General features: G+C 42.8%; 1 protein-coding gene across 22 annotated transcripts in view; it reads right to left on the reverse strand.

The window, feature by feature from the left end:
* Nucleotides 1-25865, reverse strand: part of rims2a (regulating synaptic membrane exocytosis 2a) — a 1020455-nt gene that overhangs the window by 324924 nt on the left and 669666 nt on the right. For 14 of the 22 annotated variants that reach the window (XM_080193752.1, XM_080193745.1, XM_080193738.1 and 11 more), the window contains 3 exons: nt 23805-23873; nt 18594-18665; nt 1289-1363 (listed from right to left, as the gene is read on the reverse strand). The exons of 6 other annotated variants lie outside the window; for them this stretch is intronic. In XM_080193752.1, coding sequence (XP_080049878.1) covers nt 1289-1363; nt 18594-18665; nt 23805-23873 — 216 coding nt within the window. The remainder of the gene's footprint in view (nt 1-1288; nt 1364-18593; nt 18666-23804; nt 23874-25865) is intronic. 2 more of the 22 variants (XM_080193741.1, XM_080193737.1) reach the window with 1 other exon arrangement.

Below are 25865 nucleotides of genomic sequence, written 5' to 3' on the forward strand. Positions count from 1 at the left end.
TTCTCGTTTCTACTTTAGACTCGATTTGATTTAACATAGTTGATATGCAAATTTACTTGAAATATCCACAGTGAGTTACCTGACCTCCTCAGTAAACAGCAATGGAATCATGGTGGAAATGTGAAAATTGCCTAAAAATGACAAAATTATCTAAAATGAACTTTTGACATCCTCTTTGTTTTATTCTTTCACGGGACGTGGGTGTTGCTGGCAAGGCCAGCATATCTGCCATTCATAATTGCCTTGAACTGAATGACTTACGAGACCATTCAGAAGAAAGTTAAGAGTCAACCACAGTGCTGTGGATTTGGAGTTACATGTGGGTCAGACCAGATAAAGATGGCTGATTTCCTTCCCCAAAGAACATTAGTAAACCAGATGAGATTTAATGACAATCCATGATAGTTTCATGGTCACCATTACTCAGATTAGCTTTAATTTGCAGATTTCTTTTATTAAGTGATTTGAATCCATTTCCTGAGAGTATTAGCCTGGGTCTCTGGATTACTAGTCAGCAACATGATCACTGCGCCCCCGTTTCCCCTCTTCTTGGGACAGCATGGTAGCCCAGTGGTAGGCACTGCTACCTCACAGCACAAGGTACCCGGGTTCAATTCCCATCTCTGGTCACTGTCAGTGTGGAGTTTGACACTCTCCCCGTGTCTGCGTGGGCACCCTCTGGGTGCGCCGGTTTCCTCCCACATCCAAAGATGTTCAGGTTAGGTGGATTGGCCATGCTATATTGCCCCTTAGTGTCAGGGGACTAGCAGGGTAAATATGTGGGGTTACGGGGATAGGGCGTACATGGGATTATTGTTGGTGCGCTTGATGGACCAACAACAATGGCCTCCTTCTGCACTGTAGGGCTTCTATGGATACTGCCAATCACGTGCCAACATCTGGAATTATCTCATTTCCACTTTTAAGATCACTTTAAAACAATCTTCTTGGGCAAGCTTTTCATCACTCCTCTTAATACCTCCTTTTTCTGAGAATCCATTGTGCTGTTGTGTCTCTGCGAAGTGTCTTGGGATGTTTTTCCATGTGAAAGATGTTATATATTGATGAGCAAATGTTTCAATGCAAAGTACTGAGTGTCAATGTTTACAAACTACATAGTCAAATACTGAAGAGTATTTGCAGTTAATCGGGCATGTCGATTAATTTAATTATCCCAGACATTCTGGAAACACAACATGTCCAGCATACAGCAACATAGATAGAACTTTTAACTATTTTAATTACTTAAGGATGTTGATGTGGAGCTAGCTACGTGGACCTCAGGTACCTGTCAGTGTCAGTGGAAGGTTGCTGGATTTCTATCCTTGGGCAAGCTGTTCTTCTGTTTGCTAAAGAGACCTGGCTGTTTAGTCAATAAACAGAACAAGACAATTGTTAGCACAACACAAATATGAACTTGCTAAAGAAGCAAAATGGGATTTCATATATTTTACTAATGGTATGAGAAATTGGATAATATTTTGACTGCATACCTGTAATCTTCATGAATACTTGAATTAATTTAAATTAAATAGCAGTCGTTCTGTAAATGGATCTGTACTTACCTTATTCTATTTTATTTCAAATGGGACTACATTTACACAGAACACAGAAAAATTATTTGGAACTTACTTATTTAGAAGCTACTTTTCCATCATGCTAGACTTTCAAATACCCTATTAGTAAGTGATGGAACGAGACATTTAGTGGCACAGAAATGTACTTAAATGCACTATGATCCATCTCAGTTGGACTGACTATAAAAGAAGGGCAAATATTTTAAAAGTGGGGAGGAAAATCAGTAAGGTGGATCAATATCTTCATTTCCCGGAAGCAGATGAAATACTGACACTGGAAGTGCCCTGGAAGCAATTTATTTCACAGCTACTGATTATGCACTGGTGCCTGGCACAGAACAACCTACAGATCTTTGTTTTCAAAATACAGAGAAGATGAAAGTGAACAAAGTCAGTGATATATGGGATTTAATTCTGTATTGTACCTTACTCAACACCCAAGATTTGTCACTAAGAGAAAATAATTACACTAGAGTTTAATGTGACATTTCAGATGGGGAGACCATTTGAGAAACTCTAATTTTACTTCAGTACTGCATGCTGTTGATACAGATACAATGCTGCCTAAACAACTTGTTCAAAAGATCTGGAAATTGGGACTTTTCTTCAATACAATTATTATAATTGCTAACATTGATTTATTTTAGCAAAGTATCACTCTGCCATGGTTATTACTAACCTCCTCAAAGGAGATAGTAGCAACTTCCACTAAATTATGTACCTGTTATACCTTTTTTAACAATAGGTTACACTATAAATGCTCAACTCACAAATATGTGAAATGGTGCAATTCAAAGCTTGCACGAACAAAGGACGCTTATTTCTTTCTGCTCTTTCCTCCTCCACCTGCCTTTTGAAAATACTAAGAGGGTTATGCTTCTGTAGGTATCAGTCTCCCTTCATTATCTTAATTAAGTAGCCATTCTTCATAAGTGAGCTCAGAGAGTCAATGTTCATAGGCTGTTCAACCACAGGGGTCTCACAGCAAAGCCTGATCCTGTTCTTCGTCCTTATTTGACAAATACACATGGAGCTGACCAGGTTGGTACTGGAGGGTGGCCAATGCATATGGAACATTGCTGTTGTATGAGTTAGTATCTCTATAGAAGGAAAGACAAAAAAAACACTATTTGATTCTTTCTAAACTTCATCAAAGTGGATTCAGCTATTCCTAATAAAATTGGGTTGTGTACTTAAATTACTTCAGACAGATCCATAAAGAACAAAAATGAATATCGCTACTGTGATTTTTATGAGGCTTTTTAAACAGCTATAAGTTTAGCGGCTGTGATAATCCATGACTTTATGATGTGAGAACGAGGAGAACCCACAACAATTTTTCACCCCTCCTGATGAAATTGGATGAAATTTTTTTCATCTTGCTCACGGGTTTTGTGGTTGGTGGGAACGGAGAATCCAATGGCAGGTGACAAGTCGGAAACCCATCAGCATAAAAATAGTTTGCAATTTTGCTGATGGTGTGTCAGTTATCCCATCGCCTAGAGCATGGGCACCATTTGCATTCATTATCATCCTATTAATGCTGGAATCTCATGATGCCTTCCAATCTGGCATCAGATCTGCAGGAAATCACGTCAGTGTGAAATCCGTAGTGCTGCGCAGGTCTCCCCCTGCCTACATTTCTCCAGCATGGTACCATCTGCTGTGGTACTCGTCTTGACTCCACTTTCATAAATTAGCATTTTGGAGTGGGGGAGGAGGGGTAATAAGAGGAGGGTGTGGATGACAAACACAATGAGGGCAAGGGGGAAGGATGGCAGTGCAAGAGCTCTGAGAAGGGGGGGGGTATGATGGAAGGCAGAGGGACAAGAAGGTGGAGGACGACAGTGAACAATGGATGGCAGAGGTTAGACTGAGGGATGGAAAGCTGGACCTTCACAAGGGTAGTCATGATGTGGGTATGCCGGCGTTGGACTGGCGTAAACACAGTAAAAAGTCTGACAACACCAGGTTTTAGTCCAACCTATTTATTTGATAATATACTCACAAGCTTTCGAGGGACACCCTCTTCGTCAGGTGAATGGAGAGTTCTGAACTCTCCATTCACCTGACGAAGAGGGTGTCCCTCGAAAGCTTGTGAGTATATTATCAAATAAATAGGTTGGACTAAAACCTGGTGTTGTCAGACTTTTTACTGCCTTCACAAGGGTACATGAAACGGTGACAAACAAAGGGGTCAAAGGGATAATGCATATTGAATGGAAGGGCATGCACACAGATTCTAGAATAGGAAGGAGGGGTATTTGTGTAGCACAATGGGTCAAACAGAGACTCAGAAGATAGGGGACAGGTGGCAGAAGGGGATGGCTTTGGAGGGGTCAATGTTGTCATCAGTTATCTGGTCAATGAGAAACTCTGTGAAAGTCTAAGTCTTCGATCTGGGGTTTGCAGTCAGGAGTCAGAGTACAGACAGTCTTGGAGCTATGTGAATCTCAGAGATTTAAGACAATCCAGGGTACATTGAGGCTGCAGCAGGAGAAATTACTGGGAGCATGATGTGCCATTGTTGTATGGACCTGTCTCAGTCATTGTCTCTGAGCTTGGCTGTCTCAGTATTGGGCTGCAGATGGATTGGTGATGTGAACTGAAGGCATGTTGAGCCTGTAGAAACACATTAAGTGGGGGATGTCTGTGAAGCTTGCCTGGGGCGGGGGGGGGGGGGGGGGGGGGGGGGGGTTACCTTGGTGACAATACAGAAAGTCTGAGATGGGGTGGGTAAAAGTCCACATGGGCCAAAGACTGTTCACAGATGATGGGCTCAGGCAGTGACAGAACAACTATGGGATCTAATATCACTGGGGAAGGCTGCAGAATTACACAACAAAGCTCTCCTTCACATTGTGAGGGTCAAGGTGTATAACTGGCACATGAACAGTGAGGGAGTGAATTCCAGTTGAAAGAAATAGTGAAAATAAATACCATCTAGCTGCATTATTACAAATCAAAATTGCCAGCGAATCTGAGAGGGAGGGATCAGAGTGCACTCCCAGGCTAAGAGGCCACTTGTGTGTACTCTCTAACCTATTGGCCCCATAAGCGTGAACAGGAGTCTGCTTAGAAAAATAGCAGAAAGACCTTCCTGGGAAGAAAGCTACTAAAAGCCAATACCTTCATCCACATTGTTAAAGAGGCACTCAGAAATCCCTGGCTGAACATCACTGTGCATCTCAAGAGTAACATGTAGGAATGTAGACCTTCTGAAAGCAGTCAATAGTGAAGGAGGCACAGCTACATCATATATTGCATTCTTCAATGAAATCTAGTCATGTGTTCAGTGAAATTGGCATTCATAACGGGCCAAAGGACATTCACTCAGTGACCGTGAGCAACTGATTGGTAATTACAATACTACAGCAGAGAATGGAGCACAGAAACAGGCTGGGTCATACATTTCATTTGCACTTCATTGTCCTACACAGGGCTCCAGATGTTACATAGCTAGGGTAACATCTTGGTCACCTCGGTGCGTGTACCAGTATTTCAGGGATAAGGTTTCATCAGGCACCTTGACAAAACTATACACCCTTACAGTTGGTATGGTTTTTATATTCTGAGCTTCACTCTCTAGACTCACTAATCATTAATGTCTTCAATGTTTCATTTCAGAAACCGGCAAAAGCAGAAATGGATCCAGGGCTCAATGCTGCATTTGTCAGGGCCTTAATGCAATAGAGGTGACAGAGAGGGAAGTGACACCGAGTGCAGCTCCAGCAGGAGGCTCTGCCTGAGGGTCATGGTCAAGGGGGCACAAACTACGAACAGGAAGGTCAGAAGAAGAGAGCCAGACAATGGAGGCAACTCACACCAGACCTGGGTTATACCAAAGAACAGTCTCTTTTTTACAGATAATGCTGGGCATCTGCGCTTATTCCTAGACCTGGTAGATCACATATGCTGCATTCTTTGTGAAGACCTGACACCATATGGGGTTGAAGGGATCAACAGGGGTCCTTTGCAGCATTTCTCTGTCTGCAATACATTGATGCATAACCGAAATTATAGGTATCCTTTAGAGGAAGGCATGTCATTATATCATGTTTACTCTGCACAATAATATCCAGGCTGAAATTCACTGGCTTTGTCACCATCTTAGGCATCCCAAGTATGCAGGATACAATAGACTGCACCAGTTTGGTTTTACGGGCTACACGGCAGCAGCTCCTAATATTTATAAACCTCAGAGGCTACCATTCCATCAATGTACAACTGATATGTAATCATGGGAAGCACATACTGCAGATTGTGCTTGGTATCCTGGGATCTGCCATATATCCTATATCCTGAATAACTCCCAGGTTTTTGAGGGGCCACTGCAGCTGCTAGGGTGGCTGCTTGGGGATAAGCATTACCCACTGAAACGGTGGCTGATAACACTGGTGTATTACTCTGAAAGTCACTCTGAGGACAGATATAACAGCTCCACATGCTCCCTTTTAGAGCAGATCATAGGGCTTCTGAAGATATCATAGAATCCTAGAAACCCTAGTGCAGAAAGAGGCCATTTGGCCCATTGAGTCTGCACCGACCATAATATCCCTCTAATCTGCGCATTTCAGGACACTGATACCAATATGCTTCAGATGCTTGGACCACTCTGGTGGCTCCTACAATACCCTCTCAATAGGCTTTCCACATCATCGCAGCGTCACAATCCAGAAATGTAGAGAGGTGATCTCTTGCCAGGGAAGAAATGGAGGATGAATATCCAGAGACCCAAGAGCCTCAAGAACTAGCTGAGGTCAGCATGAAAGTGATGATGCCATGGAGAAGTCAAGACATGGAAGAGGTACCCATGACATTTTAATTGTTAACAGTTTCCAGGAAGGGCCACATTTCACCTTTGGATGCCCTGAATGTCATTCCCTTTCATCAGGGGAGCTATCTGGTCATTCACAGCGAGAACAAGTCCATCATTCACACTTGCATGTTCAAGTCTCATGAATTGCAAGGATATGAACTCTGTCTTGTCAAAGTGCTGGGAGTCCAGTAATGAATGGGAGCAATGCTAGAGAAGACGTGAAGCATTTGCTGCCAGAAATTATGTGAACACTTCTGGACAAAGGTGAGGATATGATCTCCTCTTCCTGTGCATGTCTAACCTTCTGCCATTATCACTCACTGAGGAGACAAATGCTGCTAGAATAATAGTGCTGAAGAGCTCACTCACTGGTGTTCAGTAAGGAACATAAGAAATAGGAGCAGGAGTAGGCCATCCAGCCCTTCGAGCCTGCCCCGCCACTCAATAAGATCATGGCTGATCTGTCGTGTCTCAGTTCCTCATTCCCGCGAAGAAGGGTTAGAAACACATATATTGCACACTTCAAATAAAACTTTTAACATATCTTCCTGCAAGTACACATGTGTGCGGAAACCAGTTCAAGTGAGGTTGACATCACATGGATGTTAATTTTTTTTTACAGTAGCAGAATACCCATGAACCAAAAGTGACATCAAAATTCCTTAACTTTCCAAACTCTACTGCTATGCCTGGGTGCAGCCTTAACACTGCAGCAGAGATGGAAGCATTCTGCTGACTGCCAAGTCCTGATGTCTGCAATGGCCTTGGTTGCCCATAAGGGTCTCTGTTATATATTTAAAAGGGTTGCAGATGGCGTTAAGAACTGATCACATGATTTGACTGTGATGTCATTTGGGTATTTACAAAGAACAAAGAAAATTACCACACAGGAACAGGCCCTTCGGCCCTCCAAGCCTGCACCAATCATGCTGCCGATTGAACTAAAACTCCTACCCTTCCGGGGACCATATCCCTCCATTCTCATCCTACTCATGTCTTTGTTAAGATGCTCCTTCAAAGAAGAAAAACTAATGAATAGTTTAAAGTTTATTCATTATTGTCACAAGTAGGCTTACATTAACCCTGCAATGAAGATACTGTGAAAATCCTCTAGTCAGCATATGCCAGTGCCTGTTCGGGTACACCGAGGGAGAATTTAGAATGACCAAAGCACCTAACCAGCACATTTTTTGAAATGCAGGCACAGAGAGAATGTGCAGACTCCACACAGACAGTGACCCCAAGCCGGGAATCAAACCCAGATCCCTGGTGCTGTGAGGCAGCAGTGCTAACCACTGGGTCACCATGTGGAGACTTGTTTTATTTTCAGTTTTATACTCTGCACATTAAAGAACTGCTCTCTGCAATAAATCTTTTGTTGCTTTGAATCCATGTGTGCAAACCATGTATTTTCTTTCTCTGTTAAAACCCACAAGCCCTAATATAGTTAGAATATTAGTCTCCCGCTCAGGAAAAAAATACACTCTCCTTGGCCTGAGCAACTTTAGTGGATGGGGCAGAGCGGACTCTGAGTGGATGCACACACTTGGAGTGTCCTCAAAGGAGGCCCCTGGGGTGTCACTGAGCTGGTTGCTCATTTTCCCTGTGGGCACCCATGAGCCCTGACTCTTTGAGAATATGTTGCACCTAGTGGGGGCTCAAAGTGCCTGGTCTTCCTGTTGCCTACATCTTGATGCTGCTCATCAGGCTGTGTAGCTTTGGAGAATGGGGCCGAGTGCAAATCTGGCAAAACCTGCTGGACCAAGGTCTCCATGGTAGTCAGCAACCTTCCCATGGTGATGCTGAGGTGCTCACATGTTGGAACTACAACATCAGAATAGGATGGATTCCTTCTCATGAGAGTGTGACTGGTGAGTCTCTGCCTGAAGTTCCACCGCCTGTCATTGCATTCGCAGACAGGAGTTGGTGGCTGCTTATACAAGTTCATCATCTGACTCTGACTACGTGGGGGGCTGTTCTCCAGCAGCCCTCTGAGTGCTGGAGATCTGGGCTGTCCTGCCTACACCAGCTGCGGGCACATTTCAGTGAAGTGTTCTCCAGAATGTGACCCTGAGCCTTATCTAGAGCCTCCAAGGTGTGTATTTCTGCATTGGTAGAGGGTGAATGTGAGCTGTGTGATGCTTTTTCATGAACTTCCTCTTCAGACTGGGTCTGGGGTCCTGGCCTTGTGGAATACATGTGTACCTCACTCTCTTGCTGCCAGGAAGATCGAGAATACATTACATATTTATTTATTAGTGTCACAAGCAGGCTTACGTTAACATTGCAACAAACTTTCTGTGAAAATCCCCTAATCACCACACTCTGGCGCCTGTTCGAATACACTGAGGGAAATTGAGCATGGCCAATGCACCTAACCAACATGTCTTTCGGACTATGGGAGGAAACAGGAGCACCCGGAGGAAACCCACAAGGACATAGTGAGAACATGCAAACTCTACACAATGATCCAAACTGGGAACTGCACCCGGTTCCCTGGTGCTGTGAGGTAGCAGTGTTAACCAACGTGCCATTGTGTCAGCTTCAATTCTTAAGTTTGAGCAACATAAGACTGCATGTGACTCACTATAACAATCAGGATGTAATGAACTGCTGGAGATGTGATCCATTCTTGGTTGGTCAGACAAACCGATCTCCCCTTCCCCACAGGAATGATCCCTAACCTGCCAGTTCAGTAGCAGCCTTCTCAAACTCAGTGAGAGCAATGATCTCGAACATCCCTCCCCCAGTCTGTGCTCTTTTCTTTCTGTTGTCTGTCAGCTTGCCCTGTATGAAAGACATGTAATGAAAAGGGGTGGAGCATTGATTGGGTGAAATGCATGTTCTCTGTGCGTGGTGATCTCTCCCCAGAAGGGCCAGAAGAGTATGAACAACATGTTAAATGAGATGGTGGTGATGTGAAAGTGTCCCTCAGAGAATTAGTGTCAATATGCGGCCCCTGCTAATGGTTGTGGGAGATCCGCACAAAGAGAAGCTGTTTGAGTACATGATGCAATGATGAGTATTTAATGCTGGAGGGAGTTGAAGGATGATTTACTGTGGTTGAGCAGATGAGATTAGTCATCCTCTTCTTGCATTGGATGGTGTTTCAGGTATGATTGTCAACCCTGCTGACCTTTTCTGCAATGACCTCCCAGGTCAGAGAGGCAAGCTGGTCTGCTTCTTGGACCCATCTCTGAGATACAGGACTAGCCTGGGTACCCACACTCCTCTGATCAAGGCCTCAAGGCCCTAGTGGATGAAGCAGGATGCTCCTTTCTTCTTGAGGTTTGCACTCTTCTTCTTGTGGGTCTAGTGGAACAATTGTGAGTGTCTTGGGATAGCCAAGATGGCCAAATAGGTGGATAAGTGGCAGATGGAATTTAACCCTGAAAAGTGTGAGGTGATGCACTTTGGAAGGAGTAATTTGACAAGGAAGTATACTATGAAAGGTCTCACACTGGGAAGTTCTGAAGAACAAAGGACCCCGGTGTGTTTGTCCATAGATTTGTGAAGGCTGAAAGGTAGGTTAAAAAGATGGTGATAAAGGCAGATGGCACAGTCGCCTTTCTCAATCGATGTATAGATTACAAAAATAGAGAGGTCACGATAGAATTGTATAAAACTTTGGCAAGGCCACAGTTGGAGTAGTGTGTGCCATCCTGGTCACCACATTCTAGGAAGGACATGAATGCACTGGAAGGAGTTCAGGGGAGATTCACCAAGGTGTTGCCTTGGATGGAACATTTAAGTTATAAAAAGAGGTTGTATAGGCTTGGGTTGTTTTCTCTGGAACAGAGAAGACCGAGCGGCCACCTGACTGAGGCTGTCAAGATTATGAGGGCATGGACAGGATAGATAGGGAGCAGCTGTTCCCCTTGGTTGAAGGGTCAGTTATGAAGGGACACATATTAAAAGCGAGGGGCGGGATGTTGGGGGAGGGATATGAGGAAAAACCTTTTTAACCCAGAGGGTGGTGACAGTCTGGAATGCAATGCCTGGGAGGGTGTGGAGGCGGGATGCTTCACATCCTTTGTAAAGTACCTGGATGAGCACTTGGCGTGCCATAACATTCAAGACTGAGTCAAGTGCTGGATTAGATGGGCAGGTCAGAGCCTTCCAGGTGTCAGTGCAGACTCAATGGTCTGAAAGGCCTCTTCTGCACTGTAGGATTCTGTGATCTGTAACAATCTCCTGGAGACAAGGCTATAGAGAGTTTAAACCCTGTCAGCTGATGGTGGACTGATAATTGCCTGTACATAATTAATGAAATATCAAGTGCAGAATCAGATGCGACTTTCCGCCATTCTGAGCAGCAGGGTAGGCACTGCTGAAAACACCCACCACTTAGTCACATTAATGGAAAATTCTGCCTGTTAAGTCTATTATTCTTTTCACTGATGCTGCCTGACTCGCTGTGTTGTTTCCAAAACATTCCGTTTTCATTCCAGTGTGCAGTTTCGCAGCAATTTTCTTTAAAAAAATTAAACACATACCAACAAATCTGGGACTTTTGCTTTTCTGGAAGGTAGTTTTGTGGCCTGCAGTGCTGCAATACAATTTGGACCATGCTATTGATCATCTTTTCTAACTCTTGACTGCTATTCAAATTTCTCCTCTGGGACGTTCTTGGGTCTGACACATTGTGTCACAGTTGATTTTGCTCGTATTATTCCACTATACCCAGAAGGGATTAACGTACAGGCCTAGTGCACCTGTTACCAGAGACTCCAGAAAAATATGGAGCTCCTGGTAAAATTGCCATCAATGCAGAACAAATGCATTTAACTACTGGATCAGTTTCATTTAAGTTTAATATGTTGTGATACGATTTACTTTATTGCTTATAGAATGTGGAAGCAATCAACTAATCTATTTCTTCATTCATTTCATAGCGTATTTGTGCTTTGGTGGGTTAGATGCGGTGCCCAGAACACTTGGGTCCAATTCATAGTTATCAAGTCTTCTTTCGAGAGTGTCTCAAACACAAGATTGTAATTTAAGGGCAGCACGTGGTTAGCGTTGATATCTCACAATGCCAGGGACCTATGTTCGATTCCTGGTTTGAGTCACTGTCTGTGCAGAGTCTGCATGTTCTCCCCATGTCTGTGTGGGTTTCGTCTGGGTGCTCTAGTTTCCTCCCACAGTCCACAAAATGTTCTGGTTAGGTGCATTGGCCGTGTTAAAATTCTCACAGTGCTCCCCAACAGGCATGAGAGTGTGGTGACTCGGGGATTTTCACAGTGGCTTCATTGCAGTGTTAATGTAAGCCTACTTGTGACACTAATAAATAAACTTTAAAGATCACAAAGTCTTGATTGTTGAGTCCAGCTTCAGCACTCTTCATTTGTTTCTCATCAAACCACAGGTCCTAGAATTTTATCAGTGGCTTGGATTCTAGTAAGGTCCCAGCTGCAGAAAGCAAAGGAGAACTTGCAATGCTGGTACCCACGTTATAGGGTGAAGATATAAAAATGGGCTGAAAACAAAGGAGATATACATTAGTGGAAATAGGAGAAAAATGAAAAATGAAAAAAAACTGAGAAAAAGCAAAAAACAAGGGAAGAGAGAAAGAGAAAAATGAATTGAAAAAGAAAAAACAATAGAGATATGATATAAATTTTTTTTTTTGGAATTTAATGTTGGCAAGTGCGAGGTGGTCCACTTTGGTAGGAATAATGGTAGGAAGGATTATTACTTACGTGGCGAAAAACTGCAGCAGGCGACGGTGCAGAGGGACCTCGGGGTCCTTGTGCATGAGTCGCAAAAACCCAGCTTGCAGGTGCAGCAGGTGGTCAGGAAGGTGAATGGGATGCTGGCCTTCATAGAGAGGGGGATTGAATATAAAAGTAGGGAGGTCTTGCTGCAGCTGTATAGGGCACTGGTGAGGCCGCAGCTGGAGTACTGTGTGCAGTACTGTGGAGATACTGCAATTTTCAGAAGACACAAAGAAGCATGTTTGTTGCAGTGGTCATAAATAGGATGGCATTAAAGCTAATTAACTTTCATGTTCAAAAGCACATAGCATGGTCAGAGCAGAGAACAAGTGTAAAGAAAATACTGTAGGATATCTGTTTCAGAACTGATGATAAATTAAGGGAGTGAATTTTACCATCCTGTCTGGCACGGGAATTGGACTGGGCGAGGGGCAGACCACAGAAAGATCTGTTGGTCTTGGATGGGATTTTTCCGGCTCCAGGATATGTGAGGCTGGAAAAACCTACCCCAAAGCCTTTCGGAATTGTGACAAGATTTGTGACAAGATGTTCTTTGTGTCACAAGTAGGTTAACATTAACACTGCAATTAAGTTAGTGCGAACATCCCCTATTGCCACACTCCAGTGCCTGTTCAGGTACACTGAGAATTTAGCACGGCCAGTGCACCTAACAAGTATTATGTCTTTTGGACTGTGGAAGGAAACCGGAGCACCTGGAGGAAACCCACACAAACACAAGAAGAACATACAAACTCTGCACAGACAGTGACCCAAGCTGGGAATCAAACCCAGGTCCTTGGCACTGCGATGCAGAAGTGCTAACCACTGTGCCACCCTACAAAGTATTATGAATGTGCAAGCATTTTCAGTAACTATAAAGGTTTAATCCATTAATGTTGCACATTCAAACAGAAATGGTTGAAAACTAGCAAAAAGTAGAAACAATAACAAGGAAAAAATAGGTCAGAATGGGATTATTTCGATCATTTTCTGGATGCTTGGAAAATAAAATGACCTTGTCCTATCTGCTGTGTTTAAGGATTAAGCAATCTGTGTTACTAGACAGAGCTGTTATAAATAATATTAGATTCTTCACATTTCCAGATGTCACCCTGCAGTGTCCATATAGGATTGTGGAGGGGGTAGAGTGTCAAATACTGTCTGCAGAAACACTGGTAATGAAGTACAGCTTCCTCTTTTAACCAACTACCGAGTCGCTTGTGCAAAATCAGCTGCTGCATTTTCACATTCTCAGGGACTTTCAGTGCATTAATCAGTGTCACTTGCAAGGAAATAAATCATCTACGAAAGAATGTTGCTTCCCTCCGGACACAAAGGCAATGCCGACTTGGAACCAAAATTCACTCTTGATTTTGACAAGCACTATATGCTGTGTTTGGCTTCCTTTAAATTGGGACAAAAGGGAGAGATTGTTGTCAATCCTAATAAAAATAAATTTCTTCCAGGTGGAAGATATACACCCAAAATGACATTGTAGTCATTACTCAATACGAACTCTAAAAAGTCTGAAAGATTATTGAAAGGGTTGAAAAATCCACTATTAGGGTAGACTTCTTTGGGGATGATGCCACCAAGGCAAACGGAAAATGGAAAATTGCACTTCATCTGGAAGCAAGGAATATCACCCAAATTTTTGCTTCCCCGCTCTCTGCCCATTTATTTACATTGTGCACTATAGTAACTCAAACTGGACCTTACATTTGGGTGCTTTCTGAAAGATGTTCAGAAGATGATGGCCTGTTGAGGGGATGTCTCCTTAACTGCATTGTTGGGAGCTTTGCAGGAGATTTTTGCTGTTGGATTAAGTTTTTCGATTGTATCACTTGAACTCATTTGTCACCAAATATGCTCTGCCCCCAAGGGTCCCGCTTAAGCCCTTCGTTCAGTGAAGATGTGCAAGGTTTTAAAAGAGTCAGACAAACTCCAGAGATTATGAAAAAGATGGGGATGGCACCCAGATTTGGAAGTCCCTTTCCTGAAATCTCCATTTTGCTGACAGAGGGAAAGGGATAGGGTATGAATCTCACAACTGAGAAATCCAAATTTAGTAGGGCCATTTGAAATTAGTGCCAAGTTCAAATGGACCATGCTATCACTGCTGCAAAGGATTTTAACTCGCAATGTGGGACTCATATATTGTTGGAATCCAGTAAACATTTTTGAAGGGCAGATAAGCTTTGTTTAAGTGTCACGATCTTAAGTTATTTAAGTCTCCATCCCTTTAAAAACATCAAATAAAACCAGGCAGCAGCTGTTAGTTAAAACACACTGGGCTCTTGTGCAGTTTTGATTGACAGGCTCTTTGGTGTAGGTTAGAAAAAAATCATTACCACCTGTTCTTACAGTTTCAATAGAATTTGATGTCAACATTTTTGGAAGGTTGTCCTTACGGCTGAGGTTATTGTGAATGTGTGGCTCAGTTTCAAATCCTCCAAAAGCTTTAACTCAGCAGGTAACAGGGGTGGGGTGGGGGCTGATTTCACATTTTGATTGATAGTTTAAAGTTTATTAAAGGATTAGCTATCTATGAAGTGGGCTGTGATTCTCCTAAAGATGCTGAATTTTTAGGAAAACTGTCCTAGATCCTGACTCTTTTCTCAGTTCAGCTTCTCACCTGAATCTCTGCACTCTGTGCACTGCAGAGGTCCCAATTCACACCAAAATCTGACAGTTCTGGAACTCTGCGCATGCGCAGTGGTCCCGATCTGTCAGTCTCCTTGTTTGCTGGTCAGCTCAATCACTGGCCAGCCCGGGACCTCCACAGGGCTGCCCCTCCAGTACCACCCCATCCCCCTGGCAACTCCCCCGCAATCCTGGACGCCCTGAGGTACAGCCCACCCCTTCCAGCAGTGGCAATCCCCCCACCTTAGCAGACACCCGCCCCCGCTAATCCCCCCCAGGGTCAGACACCTCCCCCTCCCCCCCCCCCCCCCACCACCACCACTGCCACCAGCAGACCCCACCCCTAATTGCTGCCATCCTTCCATCCCAGACCAATACCAACTGCAGAGAGGTATCGGGACCCCCTATCCCCACCAGTCATCTCTTGATCCTGCCCTATGGGAAGTGCCAAGATGCCTCCTGGGCATGGGCATGTTGCCCCTTGGGCACTGCCGGGGGCACAGGCTGGTATGTCAGGGTGCCCATGCCCAGGGAGCACCACCCCCCACCCCAGGTCCCTGATTGCGCTCCCCTTCATTTTGATGGGGTCTCTTGCTACTTCCCTGACATGGAGAGCTAGTGTAAATGAAGTACTCCTAGCAGGGTGGGAGATTCAATCAGGACTGGAAAGTTACCTATAATTAGATATAAAATACATTTAAAACACATTTTAAAAATATTCAAATACTTATTTGCCTTCCAGCCAGTTTCTAGAGTGGTCTGACTGGCAACTGTTCGCCAGCTCTAGGAGATGAGCATGCATTCCTGGCACATGCACAAATCCTGCAACATGGCCAGCGGCGCACATCTCTCACCGCAACCCACCAGAAAAGTTGCGGGTCACGATGGGAGAATTGTGGCCATGGTTACTGAATTGAGGTTTTTTGTTTTTATAACGGATTGAACACTTGAACAAATTTTAAAATTTTAAACTGGGTTTCATGAATGAGATTTTTTTCTGTATCAAGTTTGTATGAACGCTATTACATTGTTAGTACTTTATTTTCATCTCCACTTAGACACTGAGGTCTGTCCATAGTGGATACTGAGTGAGCAGCTATGAAGGGGCATTGACATGCAGATATGAGTTAGCATGGAGAGGTAAGATGAGTTGGCGGGGGGGTGGTGCTTGAAGGATATGGAATAGAGGGCCCAACAGCTCCTAATTCAAATGGGAAAAAGTTCCAGAGAATGCACATAAGCCTTTCTGCGGTGGCACTCACCTGACCCCATGCCCACAGGCGGTCTGCTTCCTCAATTAGTGGGCCCGACTCAATCCCATCTTGTCTCCTTGGAGCAAAAGTAGTATATTACTGGGCACTTTATATTAAGGTGGGTTTGCCAAATCAGGAAATTTTGTGACTGGAGCTACCCAACTCAGAAGGAAAAATGTGAAGGGAGTTGAAGGCAGGCATGCTAAATATTTATTATTCAGGAAGAATATGACAGTTTTGCAGAGGGGTCAAGCCTACCAATGAAACAACCTTAGAAAGAACGTGCAGTACAATGATTATAGATCTCTCCATTCTCCTCCACCATAGAATAATACTCCCATGCACATAGCTTGCATTTTGATATTTGCTATACGAGCCATTTTGTGGCCAGTATGAATGGGATTACTAATTAAATAACAACTAGTGCCAAAACCAGAACACTCAGAATCAGCGCAATCAGCAGGAACTTTTATCCATTCGTCAGGAAAAAATTTAAGTCCTGGTTTGAGATGGGAAAGGTAAATTTCTAACCCAGTGCAGAACCCAATTCTCTCCTTCCAATAATCATCTTTATAATGGATGTAGCAAAGGCTCCCCCAATAAAGAAAATCAGATGTACAGCAAATAAGCACAGGTGTTATCATATCCTAACTTACAGATGCGAAATATACTCAGGATAATATTCCGCAAGTTGGCAATGATATAAGCTTATATTTAACTATTTGATGCCAGGAAACAAAAGATACTTGAAGCTTTTTTGCCAAAATGCTGTTTTCCTTTTTTTCATTGTCACTATTCATTTTACAAGAGTCTTGCCAGAAACCTCTGACCTTGGCCATGTCTAGAATTCTCCAGTGCTACTGCAGTGATTGAGTGTGGGATAAATAAGATCAGAAAATCCCGCCCTCTTTGAAAGGCAACATGAAAGAATGACCAGAAAAATTCCATTCCGCAATAATGTGGAATAATAGTATTCCATATTATTGTGTTATATGGAATACGAGAATTGCTTTAACATTGCATAACCACAAATGACACCACTGTGTCAAAAGACCAGCATGAGGGATTTGGAGACAATGTTAGACTCTGAAACTACATATGAGCTGACTGATATGTAAAATATTCACCTGGTTGGAATAAGTAATGGACAGTAACCTTAGACCTCAGATCACATTTATTAACTGCCAAAACATTGAACTCATGGTTTAGGAATCACCTAACCCTATTGATTCAGCTAAGTCTTGTAACAAATGGCAGTCCAGGTGTTATCCTATATGCTAGTGAGATTCTTGTTTTTACATACATAAGTGGAAATTTTGTACTCCGTCTTATTCTCTTGGTCTCCTTGTGTGGTCTAATCTCTTACATGATAATCTCTGACTCAGTCTGAACACAGGAAATCCTTAGACTGTACATTGGATGACTTGGAAGAAATATTTAGAGGATGTTGAGTTAGTCAGGAGAGCCAGATATCAGACAATGGGCAAGGAATTTGAGAACTGAAAGCCTGTATGAAATGGGTGTCATGATACAATTACATATCCAAAGACATCTCCAGAGGCCCTGTCAAAATTGGGCTTTGGACCTCAACAGTATAAAACTGGAGAACAGCAAAAGTTGATTAAGTATCTAGAAGCAGCTTGCTTTGGAGTATTAGAACATCTGGTCACCTCAGACAGAATAAGAAGTCTCACAACACCAGGTTAAAGTCCAACAGGTTTATTTGGTAGCAAAAGCCACTAGTTTTTGGAGCGCTGCTCCTTCATCAGGTAAGTAGGAGTTCTCTCACTTATCTGATGAAGGAGCAGCACTCCGAAAGCTCATGGCTTTTGCTACCAAACAAACCTGTTGGACTTTCACCTGGTGTTGACAGACTTCTTACTGTGTTACCCTGGTCCAATGCTGGCATCTCCACATCACCTCAGACAGAGCTAGTACAGATAGGTCCCACGGAGACTGGATGTGTCATGGATCTGGCTATGCCCAGCTCAGCAGTAACGCACACTTGATGAGTCAGGTAAGTATAATGGAAATAGGGTAAAATTTTGTGATATGTAAATAAAGCATCACAGCTTAGTTCTTTTCCTCCTTTACGTCAGCAAGACTTTCATTTTGGGTCAAGAAAGCAAGGTGAAGATCATAACCCATATTAAACCTTATACAGGCTTCATCTAACATGCATTTCCAATGCCACTACAAACTGGTGAAATGAGGGGAATAATACATTTAATGAGTTACAATCTGATGCCACAATGTTCTAGAGGACACCCAGTTTATTTTCTTGCAAATATTAAACTTGCAACTATTAGTTGCCGACATAAATGTGAATGATTTATATTAAATTTTGTGATTATATGTTGTTTCTTCTTCAACTTTTAGGCCATGGAAATCAGAAAATTTTGTTTTTCTCTTTGAATAATTTCACAAATAAAATCTAGTCCACAAACTGTAGAATTGGTCTCAAAACACGTCACTGCAACAACTCATTACACTACAACAAGCATCCAATTTGCTAGAAGATTGGATGGAAATCTATCATGCTAATAATAGACTCTATAGGCCTACAGCAAATCACTTGTCTTACCTATAGTGATCTGATGTTCCATTGACTATAGTATGATTAGACCATGCATTGTGACTTCCACCATTGTACCATCTTCCGAAAAGCATAGTAAAACAAACTGAATGTTAGAAGTGCACAAAACAATTCCTTCATAGCAACAACTTTCAATGGTTCAGATGAGATTCTATAATATTGACAAACCATTAGCTTCATTCCAGAGATCATGAATGCTGGTTCTGTAGAGATTATCAGAAAATAAACCAGCAGACAAAATGAAGATTCGTGTGTACTGAAGTAACACTGTAGTTATTTTACATCATTTTCAATATTGGATTAAGGCAATCTAGACACCAGGACATTCACTTTCACTAGAAGGCAATAAAATTCCAATGGAAAGCTGGAAGGCCATCTTCTGACTAGTTCACACCAGCTCTGTTGCCATGCCATATTTGGAGGTGGAAATGTTGAAATGTCATTCTCCTCTGAAGATTCACACAGCTTTATCCTATGTATAGCCAGTGGCATATGTCTATGTGAAAAAGGCTTACTGGTTTTGGAAGTGTGATAACTGGGCCCCACAGTGCCGTAATGTCAATTACTGTTTGGAGAGTAGCAGATCAGTGAAGGCCAAAGGGTGAGGGAAGTTTCAGCCTTACAGCATTTAGGGTAGTCCCACCCACACTTGGTTTTTGGGTGCTAAGCAACACAGATACAGATGCAGGCACTTGCCTCTATTTTGGAACTGGGCTAATGTCAAAACAAAGGCAATAAGCAGTTGGAAGCTCTACTCACCTGCTCTTTCTATAGCTGAGTGATGTTTATGGAATTTCTACTCCAGTGCTTCTAGCTTAGTTGTCAAAGGATTGAAACAACTTCTCCAAGTTAAATCAGAAATTTTTAGTCTCTCATGTTGATCTAGTGTCTAACTCATGGTGTGAACTTGAATCATCTAAGATCAGCAGATCCTACACCTAGAGCAGACAGAATGTTTGGGATATCTTGTAGGATGGGAATCCCCTCCAATTTTTAATAAATATAAAACCCCAAAATCCATGGACATAAAACGCCCCAAATAAACAGGTCAAATCTCAACACCCAGGTACCTGCTGTACTGTCAGGGTTTAGTTTCAAAGAGTGCCAATATCGAAACCTAACTGATACTACGTAAGGACACTGCATTATCATCACAATGGCACAAGACCATTGCTATCAGACAACTCAATTTATGGAGCTGGGGACACCATTACACAAACAGCATTGACAACAGCCACGAAGACGTGGACTTTTCTACATGCATATCAACTTGAGAGCCAGAGACATCACACCTGGATTGGGTCTTATGTTTCTATGGTGGAAACAACATCACAATGAATGGGATGTCTGAATCAAGGCAAAAACCAGACTAAAGAGATTAGGAAGTGTTATGCACTGAGCATCCAAACAGAATGCCTGTTTCAATATTTTCAAAAACGTTTGCTGATATAAAGGCTATGACCCGAGGTTTGGCATCACAGTCCGGAGGAGGGTCAGGGCTGCTTATTTTGACTCAGGCCTACTTTTAACATTGGACAAGACCAGCCATGTTGGAGATCATACGTTTTTTCAGCTATATTGTGGTTATGATGGCCTGAAGGTTTGGGACTGCTGTCACCAAGGACGATCAGAAATGGTCAACCTGACTCGTGGACCCACAGAACCAGAAGAGCCAACTGTGTTGGCAGTTGTAAGTTGTCAATTAGACACGAAGGATGTTAGTTAGGTTGAGTTTTAAGGATAATTTAAGGATAACAGCTAAACCCTGAGAGGGCTTGTGTTGAATCGAGTAAGGTTCTGGGCAGAAACGTTCTTGCCCATGGATCATGGGCCTCATGGACCATGAGGTCTTGCCCATGGATTTTCAGTAAAAGCTTTTATTAATAAATCATGGTTTCCAGTGCTGTGCAATGTCATTACACTGGTTTACAGCTCTTGTATTCGGAGTGTTTGTTTAGTAAACAAGTTTGCAGTTGAGCCTAGACCCTGAGTCCATATAAGTTTGACCTTTATACAAATCTTAAAGTCAAGAACTAACAGTATGGTTAAATGGGAGCATGCACCTCTTACAGTCTGAAAGGCATAATTATAACATGGATTACAGAATGAATCCTGAAATAAAATGTGCCACCAGCATTTGTCCAATAAATGAAGAGAATAGGAATGAACCTAAAGGCTTATAAAACATTTGAAAAAGAATTGTCATCTTAGCTTGCATCTCATTAGTGGATTTTTGGTTTAATTCTATGAATTGGCACCAATCAACACACATCTCTATTTTAGGCATCTATCTGTACTTAATCCACAGCACTGGGGCTATATGTAATCATCTCTCCCTTATAAGTTTAAAACTTGCACAACGCAGATTACCAAAAGATTGTACAACATGTCACACAAAACTGTTCCAAAGAAGAGTCATACTGGACTCAAACACTAACTCTGTTCCTCTCACACACGTCCTGCCAGACCTGCTGAGTTTTCCCAGCACTTTCTGTTTTAATGCAGAAAACAGTCAATTTTCAAGCTATTCATTTAAATGAACACAGAGGAGAAAATGTTGTCTTCCCTTGCTCAATGGTGCAGAACTGATACATTCACAGCTTTTAAGAGTGCTGACATTATCTTTAAAAGGATTTTAAGGTCAGGTTTTTCTTCCTTCAGAAGGATGAAAACCTGAACAATACTATAATACTAACATGATGGGAAGATTTCCTTTGTCACTATGGGCTGAACTGTCCCAGCCTTTTGGCAACAGGCTGTGAGGTGGGACGGTTAGCAAGATGGAGGGAGAAAATGTTGTGAGGGGAACTCATCGTCATTCCCCCTAATATGCAACATTGCCAGTGGTGGGAAAGTTGGTGACTTGGCCTCCTTTTGGGTGATGTGGAGATGCCGGCGTTGGACTGGGGGAAGCACAGTAAGAAGTCTCACAACACCAGGTTAAAGTCCAACAGCTTTATTTAGTAGCACAACCCACAAGCTTTCGGACATTGCCCCTTCATCAGGTGACTGGGAGATGTGTTCACAAACAGGGCATATATAGGCACAAACTCAATTTACAAGATAATGGTTGGAATGCGAGTCTTTACAGGTAATCAAGTCTTAAAGGTGCAGACAATGCAGGTGGAAAGAGGGTTAAGCACAGGTTAAAGAGATGCGTATCGCCACCTGGCTGGAGATAATACACATCTCTTTAACCTGTGCTTAACCCTCTCTCCACTCACATTGTCTGTACCTTTAAGACTTGATTACCTGTAAAAACGCGCACTCCAACCATTATCTTGTAAATTGAGTTTGTGCCTATATACACCCTGTTTGTGAACACATCTCCCAGTCACCTGATGAAGGGGCAATGTCCGAAAGCTTGTGGCTTGTGCTACCAAATAAACCTGTTGGACTTTAACCTGGTGTTGTGAGACTTCTTACTCTCCTTTCGGGTGGCCAGTTGAGTTACAAAAGTAACCAGTGAAGAGCCTTTTCCCATTTTTACCTAATTCAGAAGGACCCCACCACATGGAAGTCCACCAGTTAAACCCTGATGGCCTCCCAGTGGATTCCCAGGTGAGTTACCCACCAATTTATGCACTCTATTGGCAACAGCTGCCTTGAGGTAATGACACCACAGCTGCACCATGACCTCCCATCGCACCACCCCAACGATCAGGGCCTGGTCGCCAGACCCCAATTTTACCTAACCTAACTCACCTCTTTTTAAAAGCACCTAGTGCTGAGGTGCCCTCTCCTGGTCCAGCAGCTTCACTAATGGTGACACTGCTGAGGCTGCTGAGTAACGAGGCTGGCACCTCTCAGGGTCAGATCGCTATCCTTAATTGGATGGTAGCCCTGATAGTAACTGCTTAATTGGCTGCTGCTGGCAACATGCTGCCTGGGTCCAATTGCTGACTGATGTGAGATCAGCTCCCACTTCTATCATTGGCGGTGATACTTCACCATCGCCCACCACATTTAGCCTCATGTGTTTGCCATATTGTAAAGATGGTGGAAGTATTCTGTAATATTTCTAGTGGTAGCAAAACCATTTATAATTTCATTAGCAATCTTTCTGCTATATTTCAGGGCCCACTAACACAGGAAGTTATAGAATCATAGAATCCTACAGCATAGGTCATTGCCATTTGGCTCATCAAGTCTGCACTGACCACAAGCCCACCCAGGTCCTACCCCCATAACCCCCATGCATTTATCCTAGCTAGTCCCCCTGACACTAAGGGGCAATTTAGCATGGCTAATCCACCTAACCTGCACATCTTTGCGCTGTGTAAGGAAACCGGAGCACCCGGGGGAAACCCACGCAGACACGGGGAGGATGTGCAAACTCCACATAGTGACCCATGTCAGGAATCGAACCCAGGTCCTTGGCTCTTGAGGCAGCAATGCTAACCACCGCGCCACTGCGTTGGCTTTAAATCTTCTGTCCTAAGTCCTTCCAAGATTCAAGTCAGAAAAACTCTGAAATGTATACTGTTCTTTCACAATCATCCATAAAATTAATAAAGTAAAATGTTTACAAAGATTTGAATCGCCACGGACATCAAATTTCTCTATATTTCCATCCCCCATCAGCATAGCCCAAGGGCTTGCCATTTCTTCCTTGAAGGGAGGACCAATTGGTCTCCATCTACCACCAAAGAATCATAGAGTCATGGAGGTTTACAGCATGGAAAAAGGCCCGTTGGCCCAACTTGTCCATACCATCTTCTTCTGCCTAACTGGACTAGTTCGGCACAATGGCACAGTGTTCAGCACTGCTGCCTCACAGTACCAGGGACCCGAGTTCAATTCCAGCGTTGGGTCATTGCTCGTGTGGAGTTTGCACGTTCTCCCGTCTGTGTGGGTTTCCTCCAACAGCCCAAAGGCGTGCAGGTTAGGTTGACTGGCCATGCTAAATTGTCCATTAGTGTTAGGGGAATTAGCAGGGTGAATGTGTGGGATTGTGGGGATAGGACCTTGGTGGGATTGTTTTGGTGCAGGCTGAAAGGGCCTAATGGCCTTCTGCACTGTAGGGATTCCATGATTTTTTATCACTACTATTCACAAAATAACATTATATTGCCATTACTGGTTAGAAGTTTATTAAATAGTTACAAATATTACATAACCTCTATTTCTTCCCACCCATTCCAATGAAGGAGATGACACAGCCTCTTTAAACATATTCAGATACTAATTATATTGTACCTTTCCGGGTGATGGGCAGTGCCATCATCAAAGCAAACACTGGGTATTCTCCTCTGCTGCCTAATCCGCCTGATGAAGTACAGAAACAAAAACAAGTGGCAATTCATTTAAAACATAGGCAAACGGTAAACTAAATCTACCAAACATAATAAAAGCAATACATGATCAAAAATGGGTATTTTCACACTTTCATTTGTCAATATAAACTATATGTATAGTAAATATGAAAGTATTTGCATTCATAAATAGTTTTGCACAATCAGGCTATTTACCAAATATCAGAAAATTTCTAATATTATGTTTACCGTCACTGAAATAATTTTGAGATTTGACTTATGTTTAGACTGTTAAGAATGCAAGGTTTTATAAGGTTACATTTTAAATTGACATTTTTAATACAAGGGAGATGGGAGCAAATGACCTCCTACTAGTTCTGTCCTATGATAAGCTTGGGTTGAATGATTACCATGGGGATGGGGGCCGAGATCAAACAGTAACAAAATCCACATGACAAAGCAGTTGGCTTTACAATGGGTGAACTTGCAGACTCTCAGTCTGATTAAAATAAAACCTTGTATGCAGAGAGATCACAGAGATGGAAAGGCTCCACCAAAATGGCACCATGAACCCGATTCCAAAAGTCTAGTCCTCGAATCCGGCACGCACCAGTTTAACCAAAAGGACGGGTTATTCCTTACACATCTGTAGTTCACAAAGGCACCTGCACGTGTAGAAGTGATTCCATTAAGTTGTTCACCAGCAATTCCAATAGCTTTTTAAAAGTTATCTGTTTCTACAGGGGTTGTAATAAAACATTAAGAACATAAATGGCCTTCTTCTGCACTGTAGGGATTCTATGACTCCTTCTAGGTAGGACAGCAATTTACATGTCCTTCTTTCAATTTATATATTTCAATTGTACATGCTGTTTCCAGTATGTTGTGCTCTACACTGGAAAGACTAAATGCATATTGGGTGACTGCTCTGTGGAACATCTCCATTCTATCTACAGGTATGATTCCCAACTTCTGTTTGCTTGCCATATTAATTCTCATGATATGGAGATGCCAGTGTTGGACTGGGGTGGGCACAGTAAGAAGCCTTACAACACCAGGTTAAAGTCCAAAAGGTTTAATTGGAGCTTTTGGAGCACTGCTCCTTCATCCTGATGAAGGTGTAGCGTTCCTAAAGCTTGTGATACCAAATAAACCTGTTGGAGTTTAACCTAATTTTAATTCTCCACTTTCTCTGTCCTCAGCTTTCTGCAGCACACCAAATGAACAACAGGTAGTTGACGTATTCACCAAAGCCTATGAGAACTTGGGACTTGTCCTGAACACCAGGAAGACAAAAGTCCTCCACCAGATCAAAACAAATGTATCAAATCAATGCATCCTTCAGCTGAAATTCATGATAGTATGTTAGAAAATGTCTCTCGCTTCCCATATCTTGGACGATATCTATTCAAAAAGTTAACACTGGTGAAGAGATACACCACTGAATCTAATGTGCTAGCTCAGACTGTGGTAACATATTTAAGTACTTGTGAATCCTGATATTAGATCAAACACAAAACTCAAAATCTCTAGGCAGTGATTCTCTTCACACTTATCCCTGGTTCTGAAGCTTAGACAGCTTACAGATGCCGTATCAAGATCCTGTAACAATATCAATGCTGCCGAAACAAATGCTCTACTCAGAAATATGCCAGAGAGCCCATCCACACACCCAGCCATGAATACGGCTATGTCTCTAGGGTATGGATGCATGGTGTCCTCCATTGAGGATGTGATCTTAAAACAGCCACATCCAGCACAGCATCCAGTATTGAACATACTTGTGGCCCCTTAGAATCTGAAGCAGTTCATGCCTACATGAAACAAGACCTGCTTTACATTCAGAGGCAAGTAATATTCATGCAAAACATAGCACAATGACAATCTCAAACTGAGAGAATGTAGCCATTTCTCTTCAATGTGTTACCATCACTGAATCCCCTGCCAAAACTCTGGCTATTATCGCTGACCAGAAACTGAGCTGCACTAGCTGTATAAATACAAT

The sequence above is a fragment of the Carcharhinus amblyrhynchos genome, chromosome 8 (assembly GCF_965287045.1).
Source record: "Carcharhinus amblyrhynchos chromosome 8, sCarAmb.v2.hapA, whole genome shotgun sequence".
Lineage (NCBI taxonomy): Eukaryota > Metazoa > Chordata > Chondrichthyes > Carcharhiniformes > Carcharhinidae > Carcharhinus > Carcharhinus amblyrhynchos.